The following is a 25,714-nucleotide window of genomic DNA, read 5'->3' on the forward strand; positions in this document are numbered from 1 at the left end:
TTTATAGATTTTTTTAATGCTTATTTATTTTTGAGACAGAGAGAGACAGAACATTCACGGGGGAGGGTCAGAGAGAGAGGGAGACACAGAATCTGAAACAGGCTCCAGGCTCCAAGCTGTCAGCACAGAGCCCGACATGGGGCTCGAACTCACGGACCGTGAGATCATGACCTGAGCCGAAGTCAGATGCTCAACTGACTGAGCCACCCAGGCGCCCCTCCCTTCACATAAGTTTTTATAAATCACTAAATATTACAAGCTTGGTGAATTTCCTTGTCAAACACTGTTTACTTTTTTTTTTTTTAACGTTTTTATTTATTTTTGAGACAGAGAGAGACAGAGCATGAACAGGGGAGGGTCAGAGAGAGAGGGAGACACAGAATCTGAAACAGGCTCCAGGCTCTGAGCTGTCAGCACAGAGCCCGACACGGGGCTCGAACTCACGGACCGTGAGATCATGACCTGAGCTGAAGTCGGACGCTTAACCGACAAGCCACCCAGGTGCCCCAAACACGGTTTACTTGGTTTTGAGCAAGAGTTCACATATGTATGTGTGGGGCCACATTTCCACAGTCTTCCTCATATTTTTGTGCTTATCTGACTGAGCAGAAGTAAGACCTGGCTAATTTGAAACACTTTAGCCCTCATCTCATCATGGTGACCGCAGCTGACTCCTCAGATGGGGTCAGAGCCAGCTGCCAAAGACCCCGGTTTTCCCCTTCAAAACATCTTCCCCCTTCCCACATCTATCACTACTGTAAGTGATCGGTTGCATGTTATTTGTTTACTGGCATCTATCCAGGGGTTAAGCAATGACCTGGAAGTTATCCTTGCTTCCTCTCTTTCTGTCACTCCCTACACTTAGCCCATCACTTGTCTAGCCAACTCTACCTCCAAAATACCTCTCAAATCTTTCTTTTTTCGGTTTTTTAAAAGACTTTTTTATGTTTATTTATTTTTGAGAGAGACAAAGAGTGAGAGAAAGTGAGGGGTAGAGAGAGAGGGGGACAGAAGATCCAAAGAGGGCTCTGGGATGACAGCAGAGAGCCCAATGTGGGGCTTGAACTCACAAACTGTGAAATCATGACGTGGGCCAAGATCGGATGCTTAACCGATTGAGCCACCCAGGTGCCCCTTGAGTCTTTATATTTCTCTCTGTCTCTACTGCCCCCACCTCTGCACAAACCACCACCATCTCTTGGCCTCTACTGTAAACACCTTCTAATGAGCCTCCAGGCTCCCCTTAGTGTCCCCTGCAACTTATTCTGTGCACAGCATCCACAATAATCTTTACAGGAAATCCTAATTGCCTCCCTGTTCTCACTGCCTGTAGAATAAAATGTAAACTTCTCACCATGGCCAGCCTGGTCCTCCTCCCTCTTCTCTAGCCTCACTCCCTGCTCTCTAATCACATGGTTTTCTTTCCTGTCCCCCAACCATGTCCAGGCTTTCGTTTGGCTGTTCTCTCCAACTTGAATGTTCTCCCAGCTTTTCCCAGGACTTGCTCGTTCTCATCCGAAAATATCACCTCCTGGGACAGACTTTCCTCAATAATCCTTCCTGAAGTAATCCGCCTCTCCACCCCACAAGTCACCCTCTGCCCCACATTCTCCATTATCATACTCATAGTGTGTAATAATGTCTGTTTACTTGCCTGGAAGCTCTACAACTTATAGCAGGGACTTGGCCTTTTTTCTGCTATATCCCTAATACCAGCACCGTACCTGTCACATGTGAGTACCTAATGTTTATTGAAGGAAGTAATGAATGAATGCCCTCGCAATTAGTCTGTATTTCCATGTGGGCAGGGACCTTCTTCAATGTCTTGTGTGTTGCATTCTTGGTGCTAACTACATAATTCAATGAAAATGGGTTAAACAAATGGAATGATTTTTTTCCCTCTGGTCACATTAGGAAGAGGCTCCAACTTTGAAGGAGACTGAGAGGCCGCCCTCTGGTAAATAGGGACCTAACAAGTCACCTATTTAGCAAATTTAGAAACAGAAGTAGTTGACCTTGATAATTAATATGGTTAACCTAACAGCTAGGCAGAAGCCTGTGGTCTTTGCTTTCCTAACTGTGAGATGACAAAGGTGGGAAAGAGGGTTGAATTACATGACTGCATGGGTTTCTTCCAGAATTAGGAATCTGTGAGTGTTGGGTGCTAAGAAGAAGGCTTCTGAACAAAGGGAATGAGACATGGACACCTCTCACTTGAACAGCAGACTCTTCTGGTGAGGGATAGGCATGAATTGATCTCATACCCACCATCCTGAGCACAGGATCTGGCTAACTCCTGGGCATTTCATGTCAAAGTAGAAATGAGGAGGAATGCCCATCCCCTTTTCCAGCTAGTCAGAATAGCTTAATTTGGTCACAATGGATTCAGAGTTGGGTGGGGGAGGATTTCTCATTTTTCACTGGACTGAAGGGCTGGCTCCTCCCTGGGGAGGAGGAAGTCCCGACAGGCCTGAGTATCTGTCCCAGAAGTGGAATGTCCCAATCCCATGGGGCCAGGCACATTCACCCTGAAAAAAAGTAGTATGACTTTCCCCTATGCCAGCCAGGCAGCAGTGTCCTCCCCCACCCAGCCTTGTCACAAGATTTAGTGTTAACCAGAGATCAAGATGATGCTGGTAAACTCCTCACTGCAACAGAAGCTCAGAAGGGAGGGAATCTGCCCAGAGCCACACAGGTAGATGCCAGCCTCCTAGCCCTTGCCATGCTCATCCCGCCCCATACCAGGAGGGTCACCCCCACTCACTGTCAGTGTCTGTGTGGATGGCCTCCACAAAGAGGGCATCTCCAGGGTCCAGGCGCTCCTCCAGGCTGGCTCTGGTGTACTCTGGTCCAGCGGGGTCCAGGCCTGCTGGGACAGACTGATGTCAGGGGCCCCTTTCATCTCAGCTTCCGGAACCCTCATGGACCCATCACACACCTCTCCAGGCAGTCCTTCCTGGTCAGATCCTAGAGTTCCCCAGCAAGGATCCAAGGGCAAGAGGACCAGCTCAGGGCCATTGTACCCAGGAAAACGCATGCTGTGTCTCTAACTCTCAATGACGCAGCTTCTCTGGCTCTGAAGTGAGCCAGTTGGCAAGGGCTAATGTGAGTAATATTAATCCTCATGTACTCATAACAACAGCTATAATTTTTTGAGCAGTTACTATGTTCAAGGCCTTGTGCTAGTCTTCACAAGTAAAAATTACTGTCCCCAGGTGTTAGTTTGGTTCTCTTTTCCTCTTCCTCCCCCAAAGCAAACCCTGAGACAAGGATTTAAAGCATAAGTAGCTTTTTGGGAGTAGATCACAGAAAGCATAGTGAAGGAGTGGAAAAAATGAATCAGAGCACGGGGGGAAAAGTATTGAATGGATTATCACTTTGGGCAACTTGGTCTCATTCCACTGGGACCCTTCTGAGAGGCTCTGTAGGACATGACTCAGACTTGTCCCACAGAAGAGCCAGAAAGCAGAGTATTTACCACATAACTCTGGTCCTTTATTGATTGAGGATAGCTTCTAAAGCATAAAATCCCTAGCGTTTTGCAAGTATTTAGCATAATTGACTAAAGGTGATTTCCACAGTGGGCCAAGGAGATATGACCTATTATAACTCATTTCGCAGAACTAGTAACTGAGGCTCAGAAAGAAATACATGGCCTCTTATACTGACATTAGAGATCACACAATAACAACACAGTACTGCTTTATGTAAATGGCCACAATAAATAAAGTTTAGTGGAAATAAATGACTTGGTCATAAGAACAAAGATCCTTCTGCTTGCCTCAATAGAGGGATTTCAAGGGCGTTCTCTCTTTATCTCCAAACTTGGGGTGATGGGCAGAGAATAATGTTACCTGTGATCCGTCCTAACTGGCCTTCGTAGAAATATCCCACCACGCCCCCAACGTGGGCTCCCAGGCTAACACCAATGATGTGGATTGAGGACTTCGACACACCCAACACCTAGAATGGGGCATTTACAAGTGAGTTGCATTTGGGCCATGGCAACCTGGGCCTCACAGCGTCACACTTTTCCTTGAAGCTTCAGAATCCGAGGACCCCGGGCATGACGTACCCACCACACACACTTTGGGGGAAAAAGGCAGAATTTTCATTCCATTCATCACTCAACTTCTTCCTAGAAACCCCACCTTGATGATTGCCTCATTTTCTTTTTGGTGCTCAACGTGTGTGAGTAATGCCCATGGCCACTCCCTCTCGAGTGACTCCCTATCTAACATGCAGTGGCACATTTTACAGAGGAGGAGCGGGAGGCTCAGAGAGGGCCAACTACTTGCCCAGAGTCAGCACTGTAAGTGGTAAAGTTGAGATTAGAATCGAAGACCCACAAGCCACTAGGTAGCTCTGCTTCCGCCCTAAAGCTCCTCCTCATATGTTGATTCTTTCTGTTTCCTCTCCCCTAATAAGCAGACAAAACTCCCCCAAAGCTCTTGTGTACCTACCAGTAGTTTCTTGAGGAAACAGGAGATCTCTAGGCCCAGCTTAACCACATTCTGCACGGCTGAGAAGTAGATACCCGTAGAGCCATAAACCCAGTCCACAGCAATCACATTAGCATTTGCTGCTTGAAGAAGGGCACCGATGAATTTATCAATCCAAGAAGGCTTTGTACCTAAAGCCCTAGACATGGGGCCAAAAAAGGATGGGAAAATTATCTGCCAACCCAATATCCATTGTCATGGGAATTACAGTGACATTCTCTATTAACAGAATAAACCCGGGGGCGGGGGGACGATCAAAATGAATCAGGGGGATATATGGGCAATAACCCTCTACCACTTTGAGCATAGGGAGGACATAATCCTATAGTCACCAGGGCTTCTGCCTGCATATATGGAGCCTTTGTGTAAATTATAAAAGAGTGCCTTTTGTTCTAGGTAGATGCAGCCTCATGCCTGGGCTCAGAACTCAGGTTGAATTCCAGCCCCACCAGCCCTCAGTCAGGTACCTTTGGGCAATGGATACCACACAAACCATATGTACTGACATTGCTTGTGTTATTTATAGAAAAAAAAAAGATAGCTTTGTTCATGAGAGTTAAGATTTGCAATCTTAACTCTCATTTTTTAATATATGCAATTCCCTTGGGACGCCTGGGTGGCTCAGTCGGTTAAGCGTCTGACCTCGGCTCAGGTCATGACCTCATAGTTCATGAGTTCAAGCCTGGTGTCAGGCTCTGTGCTGACAGCTCAGAGCCTGGAGACTGCTTCAGATTCTGTGTCTCCCTCTCTCTCTGCCTCTCCCCTGCTAACACTCTGTCTCTCTCCCTCTTTCAAAAATAAACATTAAAAATATATTTTAAAAATATGCACTTCCCTTGCAGAACGTTTTTATGTACTTGTTCTTTTGATCATACTTTCATTAATTCAATGGGTCAGTATTCCAGGTGCTTTGTGAGAAATAAAGAAAAATAAGATACAGTCTCTATTCTTCTGCAACTCATAGTATAAAAGCGCTTTTCTAGGAAAAGGAGAATGGTAGAAAAAATTTCATAGAACTTTACCAAGAGTTTGGGATCTGGAGAAGTTTTCTCAGTGGCCCACAGTGAGGGAATAATAAGAGCATACTCACGTAGGCAGAGGAGCACAAATTGGGTGTGTGCCATAGAAAGTGGATTTCAGGGGATCTAGGAGCAGACAGAGTGACAGCTGCTGAGCTCTCCAGCTCTGTTAGCTATCTCTTGGTTGGGGATACACATACAGCCTTAGATAGTGTCTAAATAGAAGATTTTCTGGAGAAGAGACTTTGGCATAAGAGTAAGGAAGTATATACCTAAGGAGGTATAGGGCCGGGTGCTCAGGGTCCAGGGATTTGAGAAGCAGAGAGAACCCAGAGGCCATGAAATGGTGATCCTCTGTGCAGTGCCTTTGCATCCACCTCTTCATTGGACACTCCCATCTCTAGTTGCTCTATACTGCTACTATTTTCACTGCATTTTCTCCCTCTTTCCTCCCACCAACCTTCTTCTGTTTTAGGCCTTGTCAGTGGGCTCTGGAGAGAAGACGTTGGAAGGAAGGATAGTGGTCGAATTGAGACTCAGTGACTACATATTGTAACAAAATTTGGATGATAGGGCATCAAAGAAATCAAACCTGAGAAAGATTAGTCTCAGGAGATGATGGAAGTAGCACCCGTGAGTGGAAGTTTCTTAAATCATGAAGCCAGAGAAGAAATAAAGAAGAGGAAATAAAACCCTGGATAAAAACACCATGCCCTTACTCTAATTACACACAGCCCATGACCTCACTGGCTGAGATGAGTCACATACCCCATGCTTCAGGAAGGAAAGATCAACTGGGACCATTTCTACAACTTCCCTTTTATTCAGATGTGGAAACCAAGGCTTCGTGTGCTGGGACAACTTGTCTGGGGTCATACATATTTACTGTTTGAAAGTATGTAGATAAGACCAAGCAGAGGACTAATATACATGACCAACAGGAATAAACAACATAATGTGTATTCATGTTGATATGAGAAACCTTCAAAGACAGCAGGAGGTGAGAGATAAAACATGTGACTTCCAGTAAATCCATCTCTCGCCTTGGTCCCCATTAACTTCTTGTGGCCTTATGGTCACTCTCTAGTTCTTAGTGAAGATGATCCTATTGGTTGATTACTCCCACCTGAATCCATGGATGATTAGTTTAGTTCCCAGAGAGGCATTGAACCCAGACTTTTGGATGTCACTACTTTCCTGCACTAGCTGACCACAGCTAGGATCCAAAGGGGTGAAGAGGAGAAACTGGACTTTGAGATTGGTGCCTTGGAGAAGATTAGCATTCTGGAAGTCGGTGCACTTTGTCTGTGGGATAGGAGGTACGTCTCCTGGAGGAAAAAACAAAAAGAAAAACAAGAAAGATTCAAGGTGAGGTCATCTATTCTTAGAAGGAAGACAATTGTTCTTGAGAGGAAGAGACAAACAGGGGCTTACCAGCATTTATTATAAATCAGCTAGTACAATATTCAGACTCATTTATTAAAGACATCACTTCTGTAACCAAAATCTGTGAATAGTTTTCATGTCTAAAGATACATTGCCAGAAAAGGATATGAATATTACTCAACTAGAGAAGATTAAAAGCCATGGTGAAGTGGATATTGTCATGAGATAAATTGAGTAACCCCCCCCCCCCCAACCATAAATCCATATGTTGAAGTCCTAACTCCCAGGACCTCAGAATGTGACTGTATTTGGAGATAGAGTCTTTATGTTAAATAAATAGAGGTATTTATGCTAAAATGAAGCCAATAGGGTGGGTCCTAATCCTGTATGGCTGGTGTCCTTATAAGAATAAATTTGGACACAGACACAGAGGAAAGACAATGTGAAGACACATGAAGTAGACAGTCAACTGCAAGCCAAAAAATAAGTCAAATAATGTCACACCTCTGTGCAAAAGAGGGCATTTCCCTCAGAATGAAACCTGAAGTCCTAACATTGGACTAAAGCCCCAAATGGTCTAAACCATGAGCTCCGGGAAAGCTTTGCCTGTCTGACTATTCCTTCCTCCATTCTGGCCACGTGTCTTCCCAACTCTTCCTCACTCTACACAGGCCTAGACCACCTGAGGGTCTTTGCACCAGCCATCCCTTCTGCCTGGAGTGCCTTTTCCACAGACATCCACATGGCTAACACCCTCTTCTCTTCCGAGGCTTTGCTTGTCAAGTGTAACTACTTTAAATTGCCACCTGCCTGTGCTCCTCACCCCTGTTCTCTCAATTTTTGTCATCTTAATCTATTTCCTTTTATAGCAATCATCACCTTCTAATCTCCTATGGAATTTACTAGTTTATTATTAAATTTATTGCTTACTGATTTTCCTATATTAGGATATACTTTCAAAGAAGGCAGAGATTTTTATCCATTTTGTTCACTCTACTCCCAGAATAGGGTATGCCACACATAATAAACATGAAAAGCTACTTCTTTGAAAATAATAATAAACTAGTTGTACTTTTGATTGATAAGACAGAGTAAGACAAAAAGAGGGAAGTCACAAGTAAACAATATAGAGAATAAAAAGGGATATATACTAGACTTTAAAAAAAAAACTATTAAAGAGCATGTTTATACCCACCCAAAATTAAAATTACAGGTATTTGCCTAGAAAATAGACAATTTCCTAGAAAATATAACTTACTGAAACTTAGTCAAAAAGAAAAAATAGAAAGTCAAGTGTAAAACAGTAGCATGAGGGAATTGAAACAGTAATTTTTGATTTATTCATCAAAAAACCTCTACCAGGCCAGACAGTTTTCCAGAAAAATTCTATCATTCCTTCAATTCCTATCACTGTTCCAGAGAATAGAAAAGGGGGATAATCTAAATTCATTCTATGAAAATAACCAAGATATCCAAATTGGACAAGGATAGAAGGAGAAAAGAAAACAAAAGGCCAATTTCACTATTAAACACAGACATAAAGACCCTGGATAAATTACCAGCAAATCTAAGCCCATCAAAGATAATATGCATAAAAAATACATCATGGCCAAGCAGGGTTTAATCCAAGATATGAAAAGATGGCTTAACATTAGAAGATATATTAATGTACTTCACATATGAAAAATTAAAGAGAAAAACCCATATGCTCAAATCAATAGATGGAGAAGAAAGAAGCACAATAAAATTTAATATCCAACACTTCTTAACCTAAGAAAAAGCATTATCCAAGAGCCTATCTGATGACCATACTTATAGGCGAAACATTAGAAGCATTCCATTTAGAACTGGAAACAAATGAGAATGTCTACTATCAGTGCTTCTATGAAATATTGTACTGGAAGTTCTAGTCCAAGCCAGGGAAACAAGACAATAAAATGGAATCAAAGTTACAAAGTTTGAAAAGGAGGAGAGAAAATTGACAATATTTGCAGATACATAATAAAACTTTCTATCATTCGAGAGTATGGAAGGTGGCACAGTGAATCATACTCCAATATCCCCTCTCCCTAACCACCTTTACAACCAAAGACTAATCATAGATGAATATCAAAAGAGAAGAAAGACATAGATGATCTCAAATATAAAGATTATATCTCTGTGGGCAAGAACAAGAACAGAATTGCAATATGGTGCTGGGTTCCTGTTCTGGGAGAAGACAGTGGTTGTGAGGATTCAGCTCTGTGAGGTAAGGGGGGTCCAGTAATGCTTTGTGTCAGTGCTTTGTGGAAGGTCAGCACCAGGCGAAGCTCTCCAACTCCATAAAGGAAGCTAAAAACAAAAGCAATACAACAAAAAAGTAGCTATTGACTTTTTACCTTGGGCTATAGGTTTATTTAGGAAGGCAGGATGGAAAGACAAGGCCTCACTAAGAAGAACTGAGACAACCCCCCTCCCCCCCGCCAAATGGAGGAGAGAGTCTAAAGATGGGAAGGACTGGGGGTGGGGGGTAGAGATGGGGAAGGCCATAAACAAACTTCTCATTGACACTGAAATAAAACTAACCTATTGTGTTAGAAGTCAAGATAATAGTTATCTTTGGGGTGGTAGTGATTAAGAGGGGATATGTGGAATGGGTTTTAAGAACCTGGTAATGTTTTATTTCTTGATTTGGATGATGGTTACACAGGTGAGTGAATTCACTGTGAAAATTCATTAATCTGTGTATTAATAATCTGTGCGCTTGTCTGTATATATGTTGTACTTCAATAGCGAGTTTTCTTTAAAAAAAAGCCTGCAAACAAAATATCTAAATTTATACAGAAATCAAATGTTTACAAAGATAGTCAATAAAGCCAATAAGTGGATCATGAATTCATTCCAGGTGAAATAAGTTTTTAAAAGCCTTTGACATAGACTTTTAAATAAATATGCTGAGAACCCACAAGGATAAAAATAAAGACAGAGCATATGAAATTATGAAATAAAAACACAAATAAATAATAAAATACGATTTATAGAAAAAACCTAGTTAGGAAATTAGAAATGAAAAAGATAACCATTGAAATAAAAAGGGAATCAATACTGTAATGTTTAGGACAGAAGTAAAAGAAAATTTTAATATGGAAGTATAGTCAAAAAGTACAGACAATAGATGGAAAGATTCTATTTTTACCTCGTAGCTGTTCTCTAAAGGAAGTGAATGAGAGAAGAAGCACTAGTTTGAAAAGATAATTATTTAGAATTTTCCACAACTAAAGAAGATATGATTTCTCCAATCAAAATTTGTACTCAGGGTAATGAGCGAGATAAAAAAAATAAATCTACAGTAGGCACATTATAGTATAACACCAGAATGTCAAGGATAAAAAGATATTTTTAAAAATTCCCAAATGCATTGGAAAACTTAGAAGAAATGGGTAATTTTCTAGAAAAATCCAATTTAGTGAAACTGACTCGAGAAGAAATAGTAAGCCCAAATAAAACTAGCATCAAAACATTAAATTGGTAATCAAGAGTCTTTCTGACTCTAAAGTATACTAGAGCTAGATGGTTTTATCTGAGAACTGCACTGCTTTAAGGTACAAATAGTCTTTATCTTATATAAACTGTTTATAGAATAGACACTTATTTCATGAGGTTATAATAATCTTAGTATTAGCTGGACAAGGGTAATGCAAGAAAAGAAAATGATAGGTAAATGTTCTATGGACATATAATCAAAATAATATATAAATATATACAAAAGTAAAAATAAATTTTGGCAAAATAAAATTCAGTATTATATTTAAAAATACACCACGATTAAAGGATTTGTCCCTAGTGATCTTAGTCTGATTGGGCTAGCCATTAGGGCTTAGAAGAAAATATGAAAAATTGCCTTTATAGTATGATTGCTTAAACCAGACACTGGAAGCACAAATCATAATAAGAAATAAGAATTAAGACAACAATGTAATACTATTTTTTCCATCAGGTTGACAATATGAAAAATGTTTGATACTGTGAAGTATTGGCAGAGAGGTGGGGAACCAGCCATGCTCACATATTAATAAATAGTTGTAACTTCTTTGCAGGCAACATTTCCCACATCTATCAAAAATGTTGGGTAGTGGATTAGCAAGGACATCCACCATTCTCAGTGGCAAAATCTTGGTTAGTTTGGAAATTTTTAATTTAAAATTAAATATATCTTGGTACAGTGGATATTTATAGGGTGAATGTAAGTCATATTTTGGAATTGATGCAATGTTATTTTCTTATAGTCTTGTACCGGGTGAAAGGATTAATGCAGCTTTTAGGGGACTTGAGAAAGTATCCTGGTCGTTACTAGTCCCTTTATGATTGTAGGTTTTTTTCCCTCCCTCTTCTAAATTCATCTCAAGAGAAGAGAAGGCTTTTAGGGGACCCTCCAAATGTTAGCACTATATAAGTAGTTGGTTTAAGAAATAGAAGCACTGACTGAAAGAAATTCCACCTAAGGCCCGAGCCCCCGAATTACCTGCACTTCCAATGCTGAGCCACAAAAGGAGTCCCCACGAACAGAAGCTTCTGTCCCCTAGGACTGGGGGCATTGCTGAGCTGGAGGTCTCAGAGCTGGAGTGAAGCCGACCCCTAATGCCAAAAGAGATCACAGAAGCCCGTCTCTCAAAGTTTTGGATACCCAACACTCACTTGAGTCTCGCTGATCATTAACTGGCCTCATGACCTGTTAGAAGAAAAATAAACTCTCCCTATTTGTCTAACCTCCACAGTTTTTTGGTTTCTTCTTCCCAATGAAAATAAATACACTTCGTTTTTTAGACAGGGGACATTGAAACACATTGTCCTTCCTCTCTGAGCCAAACATCATCAGGAAATGATTTCCTGCCCCTCTCCCACTTCCTATTATAAAATGTTAGTAAAAACCCAGGCAGAAGTCTTTTATCTCTAGGTGATGACAAAACCCACAGAATCATCGTGGACATGTTTATCTCCCTAGGAAGACTCTGAGCAACTTGAGGGCAAAGACCTTCTCCTTTCATTTTGAATCCCCAGGGCCTAGAATAGAACTGGACCAATAATATGTGTTTAGCGTATATTTAACAGAAAGAGTGGAAAAATATGAAGTTTGCCTCTGACAGTACCTTCCTTTCAAAGAGACGTTCATCTTCTTACAAATAAAGAATGAAGAAACTGAACAGTAGACAAAGAAAGTGACCCGTTGCAACCCTGTTGTTAGACGTGGCTGCGCTGGCCTGTAACCAGGGCGTTTCCAGCACACCACATGGCCCCTTCACCCAAAAGAGTGGCAGAAACCACAGAGAGCTAGTTCTGGGCAGGTCAGGGGAAAGGGGAAGGCAAGGTACTTGCCCAGCACTCCTTAAACTGCAGCGTACCGCTACGAGGTGGAACCTGCCAGTAGGGCACTATCACACTTTCTGGACAATAGCTCTGTGAGGTGTGTACAGCCTTAGAGCATAGAGAGGCTAAGTAACTTGCACAAGGTCACGTAGAGTTGGGACGAACTAATCCCAGAGGCCATGCTCCGCACCTGTGCACCAGAAAGTAACAGTCCCCAAGGAAACCTTGGCGCTGTGTCATCATGGCTGTGCCAGGTCTGCCCACGATGAGGATAAAATGATTTTGGAGGGAAGCCCTTGCTTCCCCTGGTGCACATGATCCCACTACTCGAGCACTGCTGCCACCAGGAAGAAGAGGAGCGATAAATAGGGCACTACTGAAGGCTGCTCTGGTGTCACAGACCACGCCAGGTGTGGTAGTCTGGCTCCTGGAGAAGAGACACCAAGATGGGGCTAGATGGGCAAGAAATTTACCGGAGATAACACCTGTGAGGAATAAGGGAAGCTGAAGAAGGCAGAGCCAGTCTTTAGACCATGATGCAAGTTTGACACCTGTGAAGAGGGGAAAGGAAATGGATGACATAGGAAAAGTCTTGGACTGCCTCACAGTTCCTGGAATGTTCTGGCAAGGGCAATGGGGAATGTTCAAGCCGAAGTTGTTGTTGTTGTTGTTGTTGTTGTTGTTTTTAAGGATTTTTTTCCTTAAGTTTATTCATTTATTTTGAGAGAGAGAAAGCATGAGCAGGGAGGGGCAGAGAAAGAGGGAGAGGGGAAGAACCCGAGGCAGGCTCTGCACCGTCAGCACAAAGCCGGAGGTGGGCCTTGAACCGCAAGATCATGACCTGAGCCAAACCCAGAGTCGGACACTTAACCGCTTAACCGACCCGAACCATCCTGGGGCCCCAAGCTGAAGTTTCTTATTAACGAAGTCCTGTCTTACAGTAATGAACCTGATTAGCATCTCCACCCTGTTCAGTCACTAGCTGGGGTCAGTCTCAGTACAAAGATGAGGATAGATCCAAAAAGGCCGCAACTGGGACCATGAATCAGTCAGGGTCCCTGGGGCCAGAGATTGAGGGCTGCATTTTCATAGCCGCTCACACCACAGCCAGAGCTGGCACACCAAGCTAGCTACTCCAGTCATTCCAGCACAGTATTCCTTGTGGGTGGCATTAATACAGCTGACACTTAGAGAGCACCTTCCCTTTCCCCTTCGTCATCTAGTACAGTACTCTTCAAGTAGTTCTGCTGGAGTTCTCCTGTGTGCAGGACCACCTGCCTCAGCATCATCCAGGGAAGCTGGAGTCCATGGGCTCCAGGCCCAGAGACCCTGAGAGACAGCACTTTCCGGACAACACCCAGCTGCTACAGATGATGACAATGAGACCAAAAAAAAAAAAGGGAAGTAGGAACCTTAAATGGGATGGGTGCAACCAAGCACAATGTAGAGAGAGGAGTCCCAATCACAGCCCAGGCATTGGATGGGGTCTCCTTGGTGTCAGAGGAAGAGGAGGCTCTCTAAGGAGGGCAGGGAAGCTGAGGGGAGAGTGAAGACTCTGTCCATTTCACAGTCTGACCTGAGCTCTGCTCTGCCCCTCCCTACCCCTGCACCCAAATGTGGATCTCAAGCCTCAACGAGCTTTCTCCCTGACTTCCCCTCATAGTTGTGAGAAGGTGAAGAGAGGGCACAGGCTTCTGCCATCACCATGTAACTCTTGGGTTCCATTTTGGCCTTGTCTAAGGAAAACTTTCTAACTACAGCTAACAGTTGCAGTATGATAGGATTGGAGACACGTGGCTTGGGTTTAAACCCCGGCTCCTTCTCACCCTAGACATGTGACTTTGGACAAATGGAAGCTTCTCTGAGCCCAATTTCTTCATCTGCTAATGGGCTGTAATAAACTACCTGACACCTGGTAACTCTTTCTTCCTCCTCTTCTTTTTCCTTCTCCAAATGGATACCCCAGGTGTCACTTCTCCTAACCCCCAAACTCCCAAAATGGAAAATGATGGGAAGGCTCCCCACTATGCCCTATCTTGTTGACCCCTGGATCCCTAACCAGACACCAGCAGCCATCCCATGAGGAGCTGATCCAGTAGGCTGGTTAGTTGTGAAATCATGAAAATCTCTATTCCTTCCCCCTCACTCTCAGCAGCTCTGTGGCTGTTTAAAAAACAAAACAAAACAAAACAAAAAGCACATTTACTTGCCCTGGAGAGGTATAGAGGGGAGTAAATGGAGAATATGGTGGCTGAAGAAGCCTGGAGGAGGGTGGATGTGGCCAATGCTAATTTTGCAGCTCTTACAAAAAATATTGCCAAGACTTCTAGACTTCTAGATAACATCTAGCAATCTTAGGTAACAAACAAAGCAAATGAGGCACCATTATATAGCAGGTCAAAAACATATAATTAATCCCTGTAATGTTACACATGTTTTTTTCTCTTTTTTAGTACACACATATTAATTTGATAAGCCTAATAAATTCATACTGTGTGCTAGATCATGTTTTTAGAGAGAGACAGAGATACAGCATGCAAGTGGGGGAGGGGTGGAGGGAGAGGGAGAGAGAATCCCAAGCAGGTTCCACACCCCACATGGGGCTCCAGCTCATGAACTGTGAGATCATGACCTGAGCCAAAATCAAGAGTCAGACACTTAACTGACTGAGCCGCCCAGGCGCCCCTCAGGTCATTTTTTTAAAATTTACTGCAACATCATGCATATAATTACGTTATCTCTTTCCTCTATTCTCCTCCTCCCTTCTTCTACACACACACACACACACACACACACACACACACACACTGGCACCTGGCATTCACAGTAGGAGCAAAGGTAGACACCCTGAGCCAGATGCAGGTGGTGGGCAGAGGTGGTGAGGGGAGTATGTAATTGTTCTCTGGTTGCTTCTCTTTTCTCAGAGAAATAGCAAGCAAGGTTGCCAGTTGAGAGTAAAGTTTGAAGAGGAGATTTTGAGGTTTGAGAAGAAATTGTATGAAAGTCTGAACTCTTTTTGAAGTGCGCCTGTGATGAAGACAGATTGTCTCAAACAAACATAGCAGGATCTCTAAAGTCCTTCTCTGCTGTCTCCAGTTGTGGCTGAAGTCCTACCTGGGGAATAACAAATGCTAAGTCCTTGCCCTCCTACCCCTCTCCCCCACCTCTTCCACTGTATTCTAAAGGGACTGGAAGGACTTGGAAAGACAAATCCCAGTAGGATATAGGAGAAGGTAACAGAACTGCTGTTATCAGACCTCTCTTCCCCAACTCCCCTCCAATGGAAGCCAGTGATTTGAATGGAAAATAGAGAGTCAAGTTCTGTGGGGGTTCTCTCTTACCTTCTTGAAAGAGGAGGGGAGGTGCTGCTCTTTCTTACCCTCCACAACCAGTGAGAGCCTACCAGTTGAGATTGAAGGTGACCATATCAAGGGGGCATGGGTATCTATTTCCAAGTTGGATCTCTCAAGGCCTATTTAAGAGGGATGGGTGAAATGTAAGACAGCAACAGGTGGGAAGCCTGCACTCCCACTGCTGGACATGAGCAGGAAGGACGAGTTTCCCTTGGGCTGAGGGGACTCCTCAGAAGACAGCTGTCTTGAGCCTTTCCTACTAGTGCTCCACCAATGAGAATGGTCTCAGGGCAACATCTGAGAGGAGCAAGGAGCCTCAGAAGAGAGAGGGGAAGAATGTCCCCTTTTTTCCTCCAAGTCCCTTGGGCCCAGGGCTGATGGAGGTGGGGAGCATGGAGGGCATGACATGGAAGTTTTAGAATTGATTAAACTGGGCTGGGATTCCCACTTCTGGGTATAAATCCAAAGGAAATGAAAACAGGGCCCCAAAGGGTCTGCACTCCCGTGTCACTACAGCATTATCCACGATAGCCAAGATATGAAAACAACCTAAGTGTCCATCAACAGAAGAATGGATAAATAAGATGGGGTATATGCATACACACAATGGGATATCATTCAACCATGAGAAAGAAGGAAATCCAGCCATTTGTGATAACAAGGATGGGCTTCATTTAGGGCATTATGCTAAGCCAAACAGACAGAAAAGACAAATACTGCATGGTATCACTTATATGTGGAATCTTTAAAAAAGGTCAAACTCCTAGAAACAGAGTAGGAAAGTGGTTGCCAGAGGCTGGGAGGTGGGGAAATAGACAGAGGTTGGTAAAAAGGTACAAACTTTCAGCTGTAAGATGAAGAAGGTCTGAAGATATGAGGTGAAACATGGTGACTACGGTGGATAACACTGTATAGTATACTTGAAATTTGTTAAGAAAGTAGACCTTAAATGTTCTCACCACGCACTCTACCCCCAAATATAAATATGTGCAGTGATAGGTGTGTTAATTAACTAGATGGCAGGAATCCTTTCACAATATAAATGTGTATCAAATCACCACGATGTACACTTTAAATATCTTACAATCTTTTATGTCAATTATGCCTCAATAAAGTTGAAATTAAAAAAAAATACTTGACTGGTTTTTTTTTTTTAAGTTTATTTATTTATTTTGAGAGAGAGAGAGAGAGAGAGCTAGGGAGGGGCAGAGAGAGGGAGAGAGAGACTCCCAAGCAGGCTCCACGCTGTCAGCTCACAAACTGTGAGATCATGAACTAAGCCAAAATCATGAGCTTAGAAGCTTAACTGATTAAGCCACCCAGGCACCCCTGGACTGGGTTTTTAATACACTCCCCACCCCCACCCCCAACAAAGGACCAAAAACAATGTGATATTCTAAGGGACAGGAAAAGCAGCTTCCACACAGTACTGTGAAGGCAGTAGTTGGAGAAAAATAAAATCATGTTTGCTTCTTACTAAATTCAGATGACTTACCAAACTAGCTACAGAGGTAAAACAGGTCATGCCTCAGATTCCACTTGTTAAAATGCTCTTCTGGGGGCGCCTGGGTGGCGCAGTCGGTTAAGCGTCCGACTTCAGCCAGGTCACGATCTCGCGGTCCGTGAGTTCGAGCCCCGCGTCAGGCTCTGGGCTGATGGCTCGGAGCCTGGAGCCTGTTTCCGATTCTGTGTCTCCCTCTCTCTCTGCCCCTCCCCCGTTCATGCTCTGTCTCTCTCTGTCCCAAAAATAAAAAAAAAAAAAAAAAAATGCTCTTCTGCTCTTTTCTATACTGTAAGATTTAAGCAGGTCTACTGTTTGGCCAGTGCTAATAGAACTCTAGTGTTCTGTCTATTCTAAGCTCCTAACTACTGGAAAAAGACACTTCAGAACAACCAGGGCGCCCCCAAAGGAGTCTTTTAAGACATCTGAATTTAAGACGTATGACAGTGTTCTGTGAATTGTAGCCCAGCATGCTTGAACGTCTGCAACTCCAATTGCTTGTCTTACCAAAGAACCTGTTTTTGCTTTTGTAATATATAAAACGTGTTTGTTTTCTGAAATATATAAATACGTGTGAGAGTTTTTTGAGACAGAAAATGAACTTAGGAATTTCCTTCTCCCTTTATGTATAAAAGAATAATAAATTCCATGTCCTTGCTTGAGTCCTGCTTCAAATACAGAGCTGTGTAGGTCAGCACATGTGCATGGTTAAAGCATCAGACTCTCCGTCTCTCACAGTGCATCACAGGTCACTCTGGGCAACCGTGAAGTAGCAGGTGTCTGAACAGATGTGCCTGAAACAGATGTGGAGCTGCATGTTGAAAGCATTCACATCAACACAATTTGATGAACCTCCTATTTATTGAATGTCTCTCATGGGCCAGCAGACAGGCCACAAAGAGAATAAGATAATTCCTCACAAGGAACCTGAGTTTGTCCTCAGAAGACACCCAATCACCACTCAACAGGACCAGTGTGGTGACAAGCCTGGAGACAGAAGGCTGTGGGTATATGAGGAGAAAGTGGCCAAGTGCCCGAATAATCACAGCAAGTTTCACCCAGAAGGTTCTACCTGAGCTGGGGCTTGAAGGATGAGTAAACATCTACCAGGTGGAAAAGGAGAGGGAAGAGCATTAAGAAATGGAGAAAGGGGGTGAGTATTCATTGGAACATGATTAGAAGTTCAGCATGACTGATTTGTAAAGATAACTCTGGAGGGCAAGGAGGAAGGCAAGACTGGAATTAAGGGACCAGACAGGAGGTAATTAACAACATTCATTTAATATATACTGATCAAGTACCTCCCATGTTCCCAGGCACTTTGCTAGGTTGTGTCTAGAGGAAAGTAAAGACAAGCCAAGAGAAAACAACAAAACTGGCAATTCGTTAAGTGTCATGGCCAGCAAAGTACAGAGTACAGCTTGGAGCAGCATCTCCCCAGACTTGGGGAGACTGCAGAAATCCAACTGAAAAATACTGGTGCAAGAAAGTAAAAGAGTAACAGATGTGAAGGACATTTAGGAGGCAGACCATCTGGCAGATGCTATTGGGACCCCACATACCTCCTTCACTCTTCCCATGCACCGTACAGCTTGCCATTGCAAGCACCTCTGAGTCTTTGCCTGAAGACATTTGTGTCTGGCTTGCACAAAAGACAGGCCAAGAAGTACCAGGGAGTTAGCGTCCCTAGGAGTGGTCCTCAACCAATGCCAAATGGAAGGTGACGGATGGACACCCCAGGTTTGCTTGCCCCTTGGGTGGGACAACTCTTGAGGAGTGCCTTACAGAGAACCCAGATGGACTAGTCCCAACTGGCCAGAGTGCTGACCTGCTCATCACACCTTGTGCTGGCTTCCCTCCCTTCTCCTCCCTGTCTCACTTCCCATTTTCCTACCAGGGCTTCCTGGAATCACCTCCCAAATAAACTACTTGTTATTGAATCTTTGTCTCAAAGTCCACTTTTGGAGAACTCAACCTGAAACACACAGAAAAAACTTAGTGAAAGATTAGATGATGAAAATGAAGACTCAAATATGGGGCCATGAGACTTCTAGCTTGGGGAGATACTGACTTCTATCAACTGAGATAAAGGACAGAAAGAGGGACAGAGTCAGGGGGGACAGGATGAATTTGGAAAGACAAGCTTCAGGTGCTCAAGGGATATGTTACCTCAAAATTCCTGGGGTACAAGGTTAAAACTCTTGACTTTGGAAAAAATGAAAAGAAACTGGACTACATAAGAGGAGAAACCACGAGAAATGATGTCACATCTCTCTAAAGGGTAACTACAGTATCTTCCTTTGACCCAAGAGAATACAAAGCCCTGGCTGTCTTTTCCAGCCGGTTTCTGTATTCTAGTTTCTCATAGTTGGAGGGACTCACTCCTTTAAAACCATACATAACTCCCCACCAGCAGCCAGCAATAGCAGCTGTAGAATCACTGTCTCCACCATGGAAAAAGGCTCGATGGGCAAGCTCCTTCCAGGAGTCTCCTGCAGCCAGGATGGCATCATAGGCAATCATGGGGGCATCGTGTCCACTGCTGCCACCCCAGCCAGAGTAGCTCACGGAGGTATAGAACTGATCCCTCTCCTTCACATCAAAGGGCTTGGGGAAGGTAGGGGCTGATTTGCCATCCAAAATCCCTCTAAGTTTTAGGTATTTTTCCCATTGGTCTTGGAAGTAGGACCTGTAGGAAGGAAAAATTCTACAGTCAATTGAAAAAATAAATTTGAAAACCATAAGGAAAGGTAGCAGATAAATGATTGAATAGGGAAAATTCCAAGATGACTTCAACTTCTTGTACTAATATCAAAATTGTATTAAATAATCAAAATGAGGGATACCTGGGTGGCTCAGTCAGTTAAGGGTCCGACTCCTGGTTTTGGCTCAGGTCATGATCTCATGGTTCCGTGAGTTCAGGCTCCACACTGGGCTCTGCACTAATGGTGTAGAGCCTGCTTGGGATTCTCTCTTTCCCTCTCTCTCTCAAAAGAAATAAACTTTTTAAGAAATGCTTTAAAAAATCAAAGGAGGGGCACTTGGATGGCTCAGTCAGTTGAGCCTTGATTTTGGCTCAGGTCATAATCTCATGGTTTGTGAGATTGAGTCCCACATCAAGATTCTCTCTCCTCTCTCTCTCCCCTCCCCCCCCCTTCTCTCTCTCTCTCTCTCTCTCGGTCTCAAAATACATAAATAAACATTTTAAAAAAATTAAAATGAGCTCTAAGTGGCATTCATTCAATAAATTTTTGCCAAGGATTAATATAAACAAGGCATTGATAGCTGTTGCTGAATAAAGAAGATATATAGCAAGGTAAAGGTGAGAAATAAAGGTCTATTTTTCCTGAATTGAGAATAATGTCAAGGGTCACCTTTCAAGGGTGGAACTTATTTATTTTACTTTATTTTCTTAAGAAATCTTGTATATATTTAAAGTATACAACATGATGATTTAATATACTGATACACAGTGAAAAGATTACTATAGTCAGGCTAATTAACACATCATTTCCTTACATACTTCTATTGTGGTTTTTTTTTAAGGTAGAACTTTGGAACATCATGACCATTAAGTGATTTCAGCAGAAAGTTTCTGCATATTTTTATTCTAAGAAAGGTGATGTGACGTGAACTCACAAAAAAGGGAAATTGTGGCTTACCCCTTATTAATTAGCTGGTGAAAAAAGCCTATCTCTTGGGCACTCTAACCAAAGATTTCAAAATATTGTGTGTCAAGACAACACTGAATAAACAAGTTCCAGGAAATAAGCAGGGAAGTTCATAGCAGTATAGGACAGCCAAAAAACTATAGAAAGGTGGAATACAAAATAGGATCCCTATACAACAGGGAAGCACCACAGGTGTAACTACTCATTGAGGTCTTCACCTGGCTACTTGGTGGCAACCACTGCTGGCACTGAACTTGAAATCCTTAGCAGGTGGGCTGGAGTTGGGGGTGCTGAACCCAGCAGACAGCAAAACTAGATGGTGAGAACCACGATGGTGCTTTGATCTATGAATTCTAGGCACACGTGTGCATGCCTGTGCACACACAGATGCAATCATTTTCTAGCAGGAGCGGGCGCCTACCAACTCACCAGTGTTGAAGATTCTTCTCCAAAAAGTAGCCTGATTGGATAATGTACTTTTTAGCTTCTGGTAGCACCTCCATCATTTCTTTTCCCCACTGCCTGGGAGGCTTGTTGTTCACAGCATAGGCTGTAAAAAGAGCAGAAACAAGAGCTCCCAGGTAGCCTGTAGGGTGGTGATGGGTCATCCTGCCACTCTCGATGCTCACCTGGATCAGCGTGTCCAGCTGTCTGTGGTGGGGGAACCTGAGACCGATGCACATAGCACGCATGGCAGCCCCGCAGCCGCCCTCGTGCTTGTTAAAGGGAATCCTCCAGCCATTGGCCTTGTCTGGCTCCAGGAGCATGGCATTCTGCACTGAAGCACCCCCTGGGAAGAGTCAGGTAGAGCAGAGGGTCAGTGTAACCAAAGCAAAGGCCCTGGCAGGAAGACAGAACCAAGATCAGTCTCTAAGTTTCTTTGATGGAAAGGGAAAGCCAAAAAAGTATTGATGATGAACGCTCCCAAACTCCAAACCCCAAGCCAACACTGTCCTTTACTCTCCGTACAACCCTTAGTATGATTTTTAGGAAAGAATCAGATTCATATGGAGTCTTGGAGTCTTTATCAGTTATTACTGAGACATCACAATAACTCAAAAAGGTAGGTTTAACATATTATTCTCTTGTTTAAATTAATAAGCAAAGGGATCCCCTAGGTGGCTCATTCGGTTAAGCATCTAATTCTTGATTTCAGCTCAGGCCACGATCTCATGGTTCGTTACATTGAGCCCTATGTTGGGCTCTGCTTTGCCAGCCTGAAGCCTACTTGGGATTCTTTCTCTCTCTCTCTCTCTCTCTCTCTCTCTGCTCCTCCCCAGCTTGCACATGTACATGTGCTCTCTTTCTCTCTCAAAATAAATTAATATTTTAAAAAAATGAATAAATAAGCTGAGGCTCAGAGCTTAATTAAGAACCTTGCTCAAAATCACATAACCAGCTAATCAGTGGCCCCATAAAAACCATCAGACTCCACGCCCAAGCCTTTAAAGAACCCAATGGAACCTGAGGATTAGAGATCCTGAATGTCAGAAAGAGGCTGGATTCTAGAGTGAGGAGCACCAGGCCTCGGAAAAGGAGCAATGGGCCCAGAGCAACAACGAGCCTTTGGATGCCCTATGTGTTTTGTAATCCTTTTTTTTTTTTTTAAACTTAATATATCTTTCCATGTCAGTAGATATTTATCTGCATTATTTTAAAAGGCTGTGAATGTGTCACTACAGATAAATAAATTAAAGAACATCTGGGTTGTTTCTATCTTTGTCACAACTACAAAATATAACTGTCTCCTTGATGTTTACATCTCAATCAACATTTTAAATGACTGCCTTGGGGCTGCTTTATTCTCCACCGCCAGGACCTCCAGTGGCTGCACTCACCTGGTGCTCGGCCATCCATGTCTCCCATGCAGTCTTGGTAATGCTTAGCAAGTAGGGAATATAGGTGAACCAAATCCAAGATTTTCCCAGCTTCCACAAGAGCTTCTGCCGTGGCCAGGTGCATTACTGTGTCATCGCTGACTCTCCACCTCTCCACATCTATGGTGTCCAACCCACCAAGCTGGGCCAGCTGCTGGTGAATCTTTTCTCCATCCCGAAGAAACTCCCACTTCCCATTGAAGTACCCTAAGGCATCTCCAGCTGCGCTCAGCACCATGGCAGCCACATACCTCTCCATCAGTCCCTCACACATGATGAGGCGGTGTCTGGGGGAATATTAAGATATACAGAGGATGAGGAAAAAGAATTGGAAAAAATAATGGGCCCCTCTACATTGTATTGAGCACTTACTAATTGTAGGCATTGTATTAAGTGCATCTCATGTAATACAAATGCTCTATGAGGAATGTATTAGACCCATTTTATACGTGAGTAAATTGAGGATCATCAAGATAACACAGTATCAGAGACGTTATGTGCCTTGTCTTAGGTCACAAAGCTAATAGGTGGCAGGACTGGGATTCTAGCTTAGGTCCATCTGACTCCACAGCCAACGATTTTAACTGATTCCATCTTTGCCTCTCTTTGAGTGGCAAGCCCATTAAATTCTGCAAGTTGAACCAAGCTTGTCATTTTCTTTTTAGTTGGGATTTGGCCTTGGAAGTGCATCCCTCCTTTATTAAATAATAGTACTTTCCACTGGCATCACAATGCACAGTTTGCAAAGCACCTGCATATTCTCTACCTCAGTAGTAGGCAGGGATTAGTGTATATATTTCACAGATAAGAAAACTGAGGCTCAGAGATGGTAAATTGACACAACCAGTGAATGGAGGCACTGAGACCCAAATCTTCTGGTTCCAGGCCACTCTGCCTCAACACAGATCTACTTACCTTGGGCAACCTTTTTGTGCCTCAGCCTCCACATCTCTAAAATGGTGACAAAAATAGTAACAACCTCACCAGTTTATTGCGAGAAGTAAATAAATTTTTGTAAAGCACCTACAACAGTGTTTACCACATAGTAAGCACCATTTTTATTATTCGTATGCAACCAGGGGAAAAGATTTTTCTGTTATTCAACTAGAACACTTTCTCCCCACCACGTTCCTTTCAACAGCAATATTTTAATTTTGTCTTCCTGCTAAATGATTTGACTTAAACAGTCTTGGGATCTCAGATTCCCTCCATGGATCTAATCCCTGGTGAAGTGCTGGTTTCCCTGTAGTTGCATTTCCAATTTCTGGTTGTATCGTATCGCCTGCAGCATTCATGTTCAAAGTCCTTCACCATCTGCCCCTACTCTATCCACCTACTTCACTCACACAGGCCAGGCACTTTTAAAAGTGCCTAGCTGCAGTTGGGCTTGCTAACTTCCCCCTCAGTTCAAGCTCTTTCCTGGAACCCACCACGCCCTTCCTCCCCTCCACTTACCTAAAACCTTTTACTCAGGGTTATGTTCAAGTCCTAGGACTTCCAGGAGTCCCCTTTCAGTTGCACTGCTGTGGGCCAGGGAATGCAGGCTGGCAAGCACCTGGAGAAGAGTAAATAATGAAGATGGGTTGAGCATACCAAAACCGAGTTACAGATCTTGCTGAGTTTCTTGACTCACAAAGGGTATTTATAAAATGTTATTTACATATTTTATTATTTATAAACGATGCCTAGGAACTGGAGTTCAGGCTCCTGGATCTGGCTCTGCCAAGAATCAGGTGCATCACTGTGGACAAACCACCCACTCTGGACCTCAACTTTCCCATCAGTAAATAGGAGAGTGGAGGGTCCCATCTTGCGCTGAGACCTTCAGAGACTAAGCTTAGTTGGCTTTTGAGGACCACATTTGAATGCCCGGTATGCTCTCAGCTTCTTTTCTGCAATTCCTTCTAGCTCCACCCGAATGTGTGTTTTTTTGTGAATGTGTGTTTTTGTGCGTTGCAAGCTGGGGGGCGGGGGGATCGATGACCATCTCTTTCCTTGGAAATGTTAACATGTACATGTTAACATTTACATGTCGCCCTCCTGCTTTCAGAACACAGTTAGTCCTTAAACTCTTCTGCCATTTACATTCTTCGCCCCCAAACTATAAATTCGAATAAATTCAAAACTACGGTCTGTGCACATCTTCTTCCTGGCAGTCTTCCCCTTTTTGATTTCGTTTTATTTACTTATTTTAGTGGGGAGGAGGGTGAGAAACGCCCAGGCAGGGGGGCGGGGTGGGCACCTGCTCACCGCCGGAGAGGCGAGCGCTCTTGGAACGCTGGGCTGGACTTGCGGGTCCTCGTCCCCGAGGACGAGTTGGAGGACCCAAGGCAGGCAGGCCCGGGCACTGCCAGGAGGAGGGCGCCGGCTGAGGTGCTGGAGGACGGCGGGGAGGAGTACCTGATCGCCGAGTACTGAAACACGCGCGGGACCAGGGAGGGGCCGAGCGCCGAGAGTTCAGGGTGCGCGGAAGGCCTGGCTGCATCCGGTGTGTGGTGACTCACGGCCCACCCCGAGCGGAGCGCCCAGCTCAAGGGCGGAGCCGCGCAGCCGCGCTAGGGAACCGCGCGCAGGTTCAACAGACCGTGGACAACAGCTCCTCGCCTTCCCGGCAGCGCTGTGGCCTTCTGCGCCCGAACAGGGGCAATGGGACCTGCGTCACTGGCTACCTGGGCTGGGGACAGGGCTGGGTAGAGCCTGGCATTTCGGAATGTCAGGGCTCAGGGAGCCAGACTCTCAATCCGAGTGTCCATAACTCACCTGTAGCCCCTTAATGACGATTCGGCCTTTCCTCTGACCAGCTGTTCTGGGTTCTGGTGAGCCAGTGTGTGACCAAATACTGGGGAAAGGGTACGGAGTGCAAGGCTTTTGTCGGGGTTCTGAGCCCATCCCATAAAACAGGAAAATAATAGCATCTACTTCTTATGGTGGTTGTAAGGATTAATTTTATTTTTATATATTTTATAATTTTTTAGATTTTTTTTTTTTTTTTGAGAAAGCGCAACAGGGGGAAGGGCAGAGAGAAAGGGGACAGCGGATCCCAAGCAGTCTCTGAGCAGTGG

General features: G+C 43.8%; 1 protein-coding gene across 10 annotated transcripts in view; it reads right to left on the reverse strand.

Moving 5' to 3' along the window:
* Positions 1-25,178, reverse strand: part of ADPRH (ADP-ribosylarginine hydrolase) — a 37,786-nt gene extending 12,608 nt beyond the window's left edge. Inside the window, exons 1-9 of one of the 10 annotated variants that reach the window (XM_058731294.1) lie at positions 25,053-25,176; positions 24,108-24,207; positions 22,614-22,939; positions 21,205-21,565; positions 11,409-11,521; positions 6,648-6,849; positions 4,464-4,641; positions 3,855-3,963; positions 2,765-2,866 (exon numbers count right to left, since the gene is read on the reverse strand). In XM_058731294.1, coding sequence (XP_058587277.1) covers positions 2,765-2,866; positions 3,855-3,963; positions 4,464-4,641; positions 6,648-6,849; positions 11,409-11,521; positions 21,205-21,565; positions 22,614-22,926 — 1,378 coding nt within the window. In that variant the 5' untranslated portion in view covers positions 22,927-22,939; positions 24,108-24,207; positions 25,053-25,176. Of the gene's footprint in view, positions 1-2,764; positions 2,867-3,854; positions 3,964-4,463; positions 4,642-6,647; positions 6,850-11,408; positions 11,522-11,653; positions 11,755-12,033; positions 12,072-17,946; positions 19,794-21,204; positions 21,566-22,613; positions 22,940-24,107; positions 24,208-24,312 lie in introns of those variants that run through there. The other 9 variants (XM_058731293.1, XM_058731296.1, XM_058731297.1 and 6 more) reach the window with 9 other exon arrangements.
* Positions 25,179-25,714: the final 536 nt, after the last annotated feature.

This window comes from Neofelis nebulosa, chromosome 5 (assembly GCF_028018385.1).
Source record: "Neofelis nebulosa isolate mNeoNeb1 chromosome 5, mNeoNeb1.pri, whole genome shotgun sequence".
Lineage (NCBI taxonomy): Eukaryota > Metazoa > Chordata > Mammalia > Carnivora > Felidae > Neofelis > Neofelis nebulosa.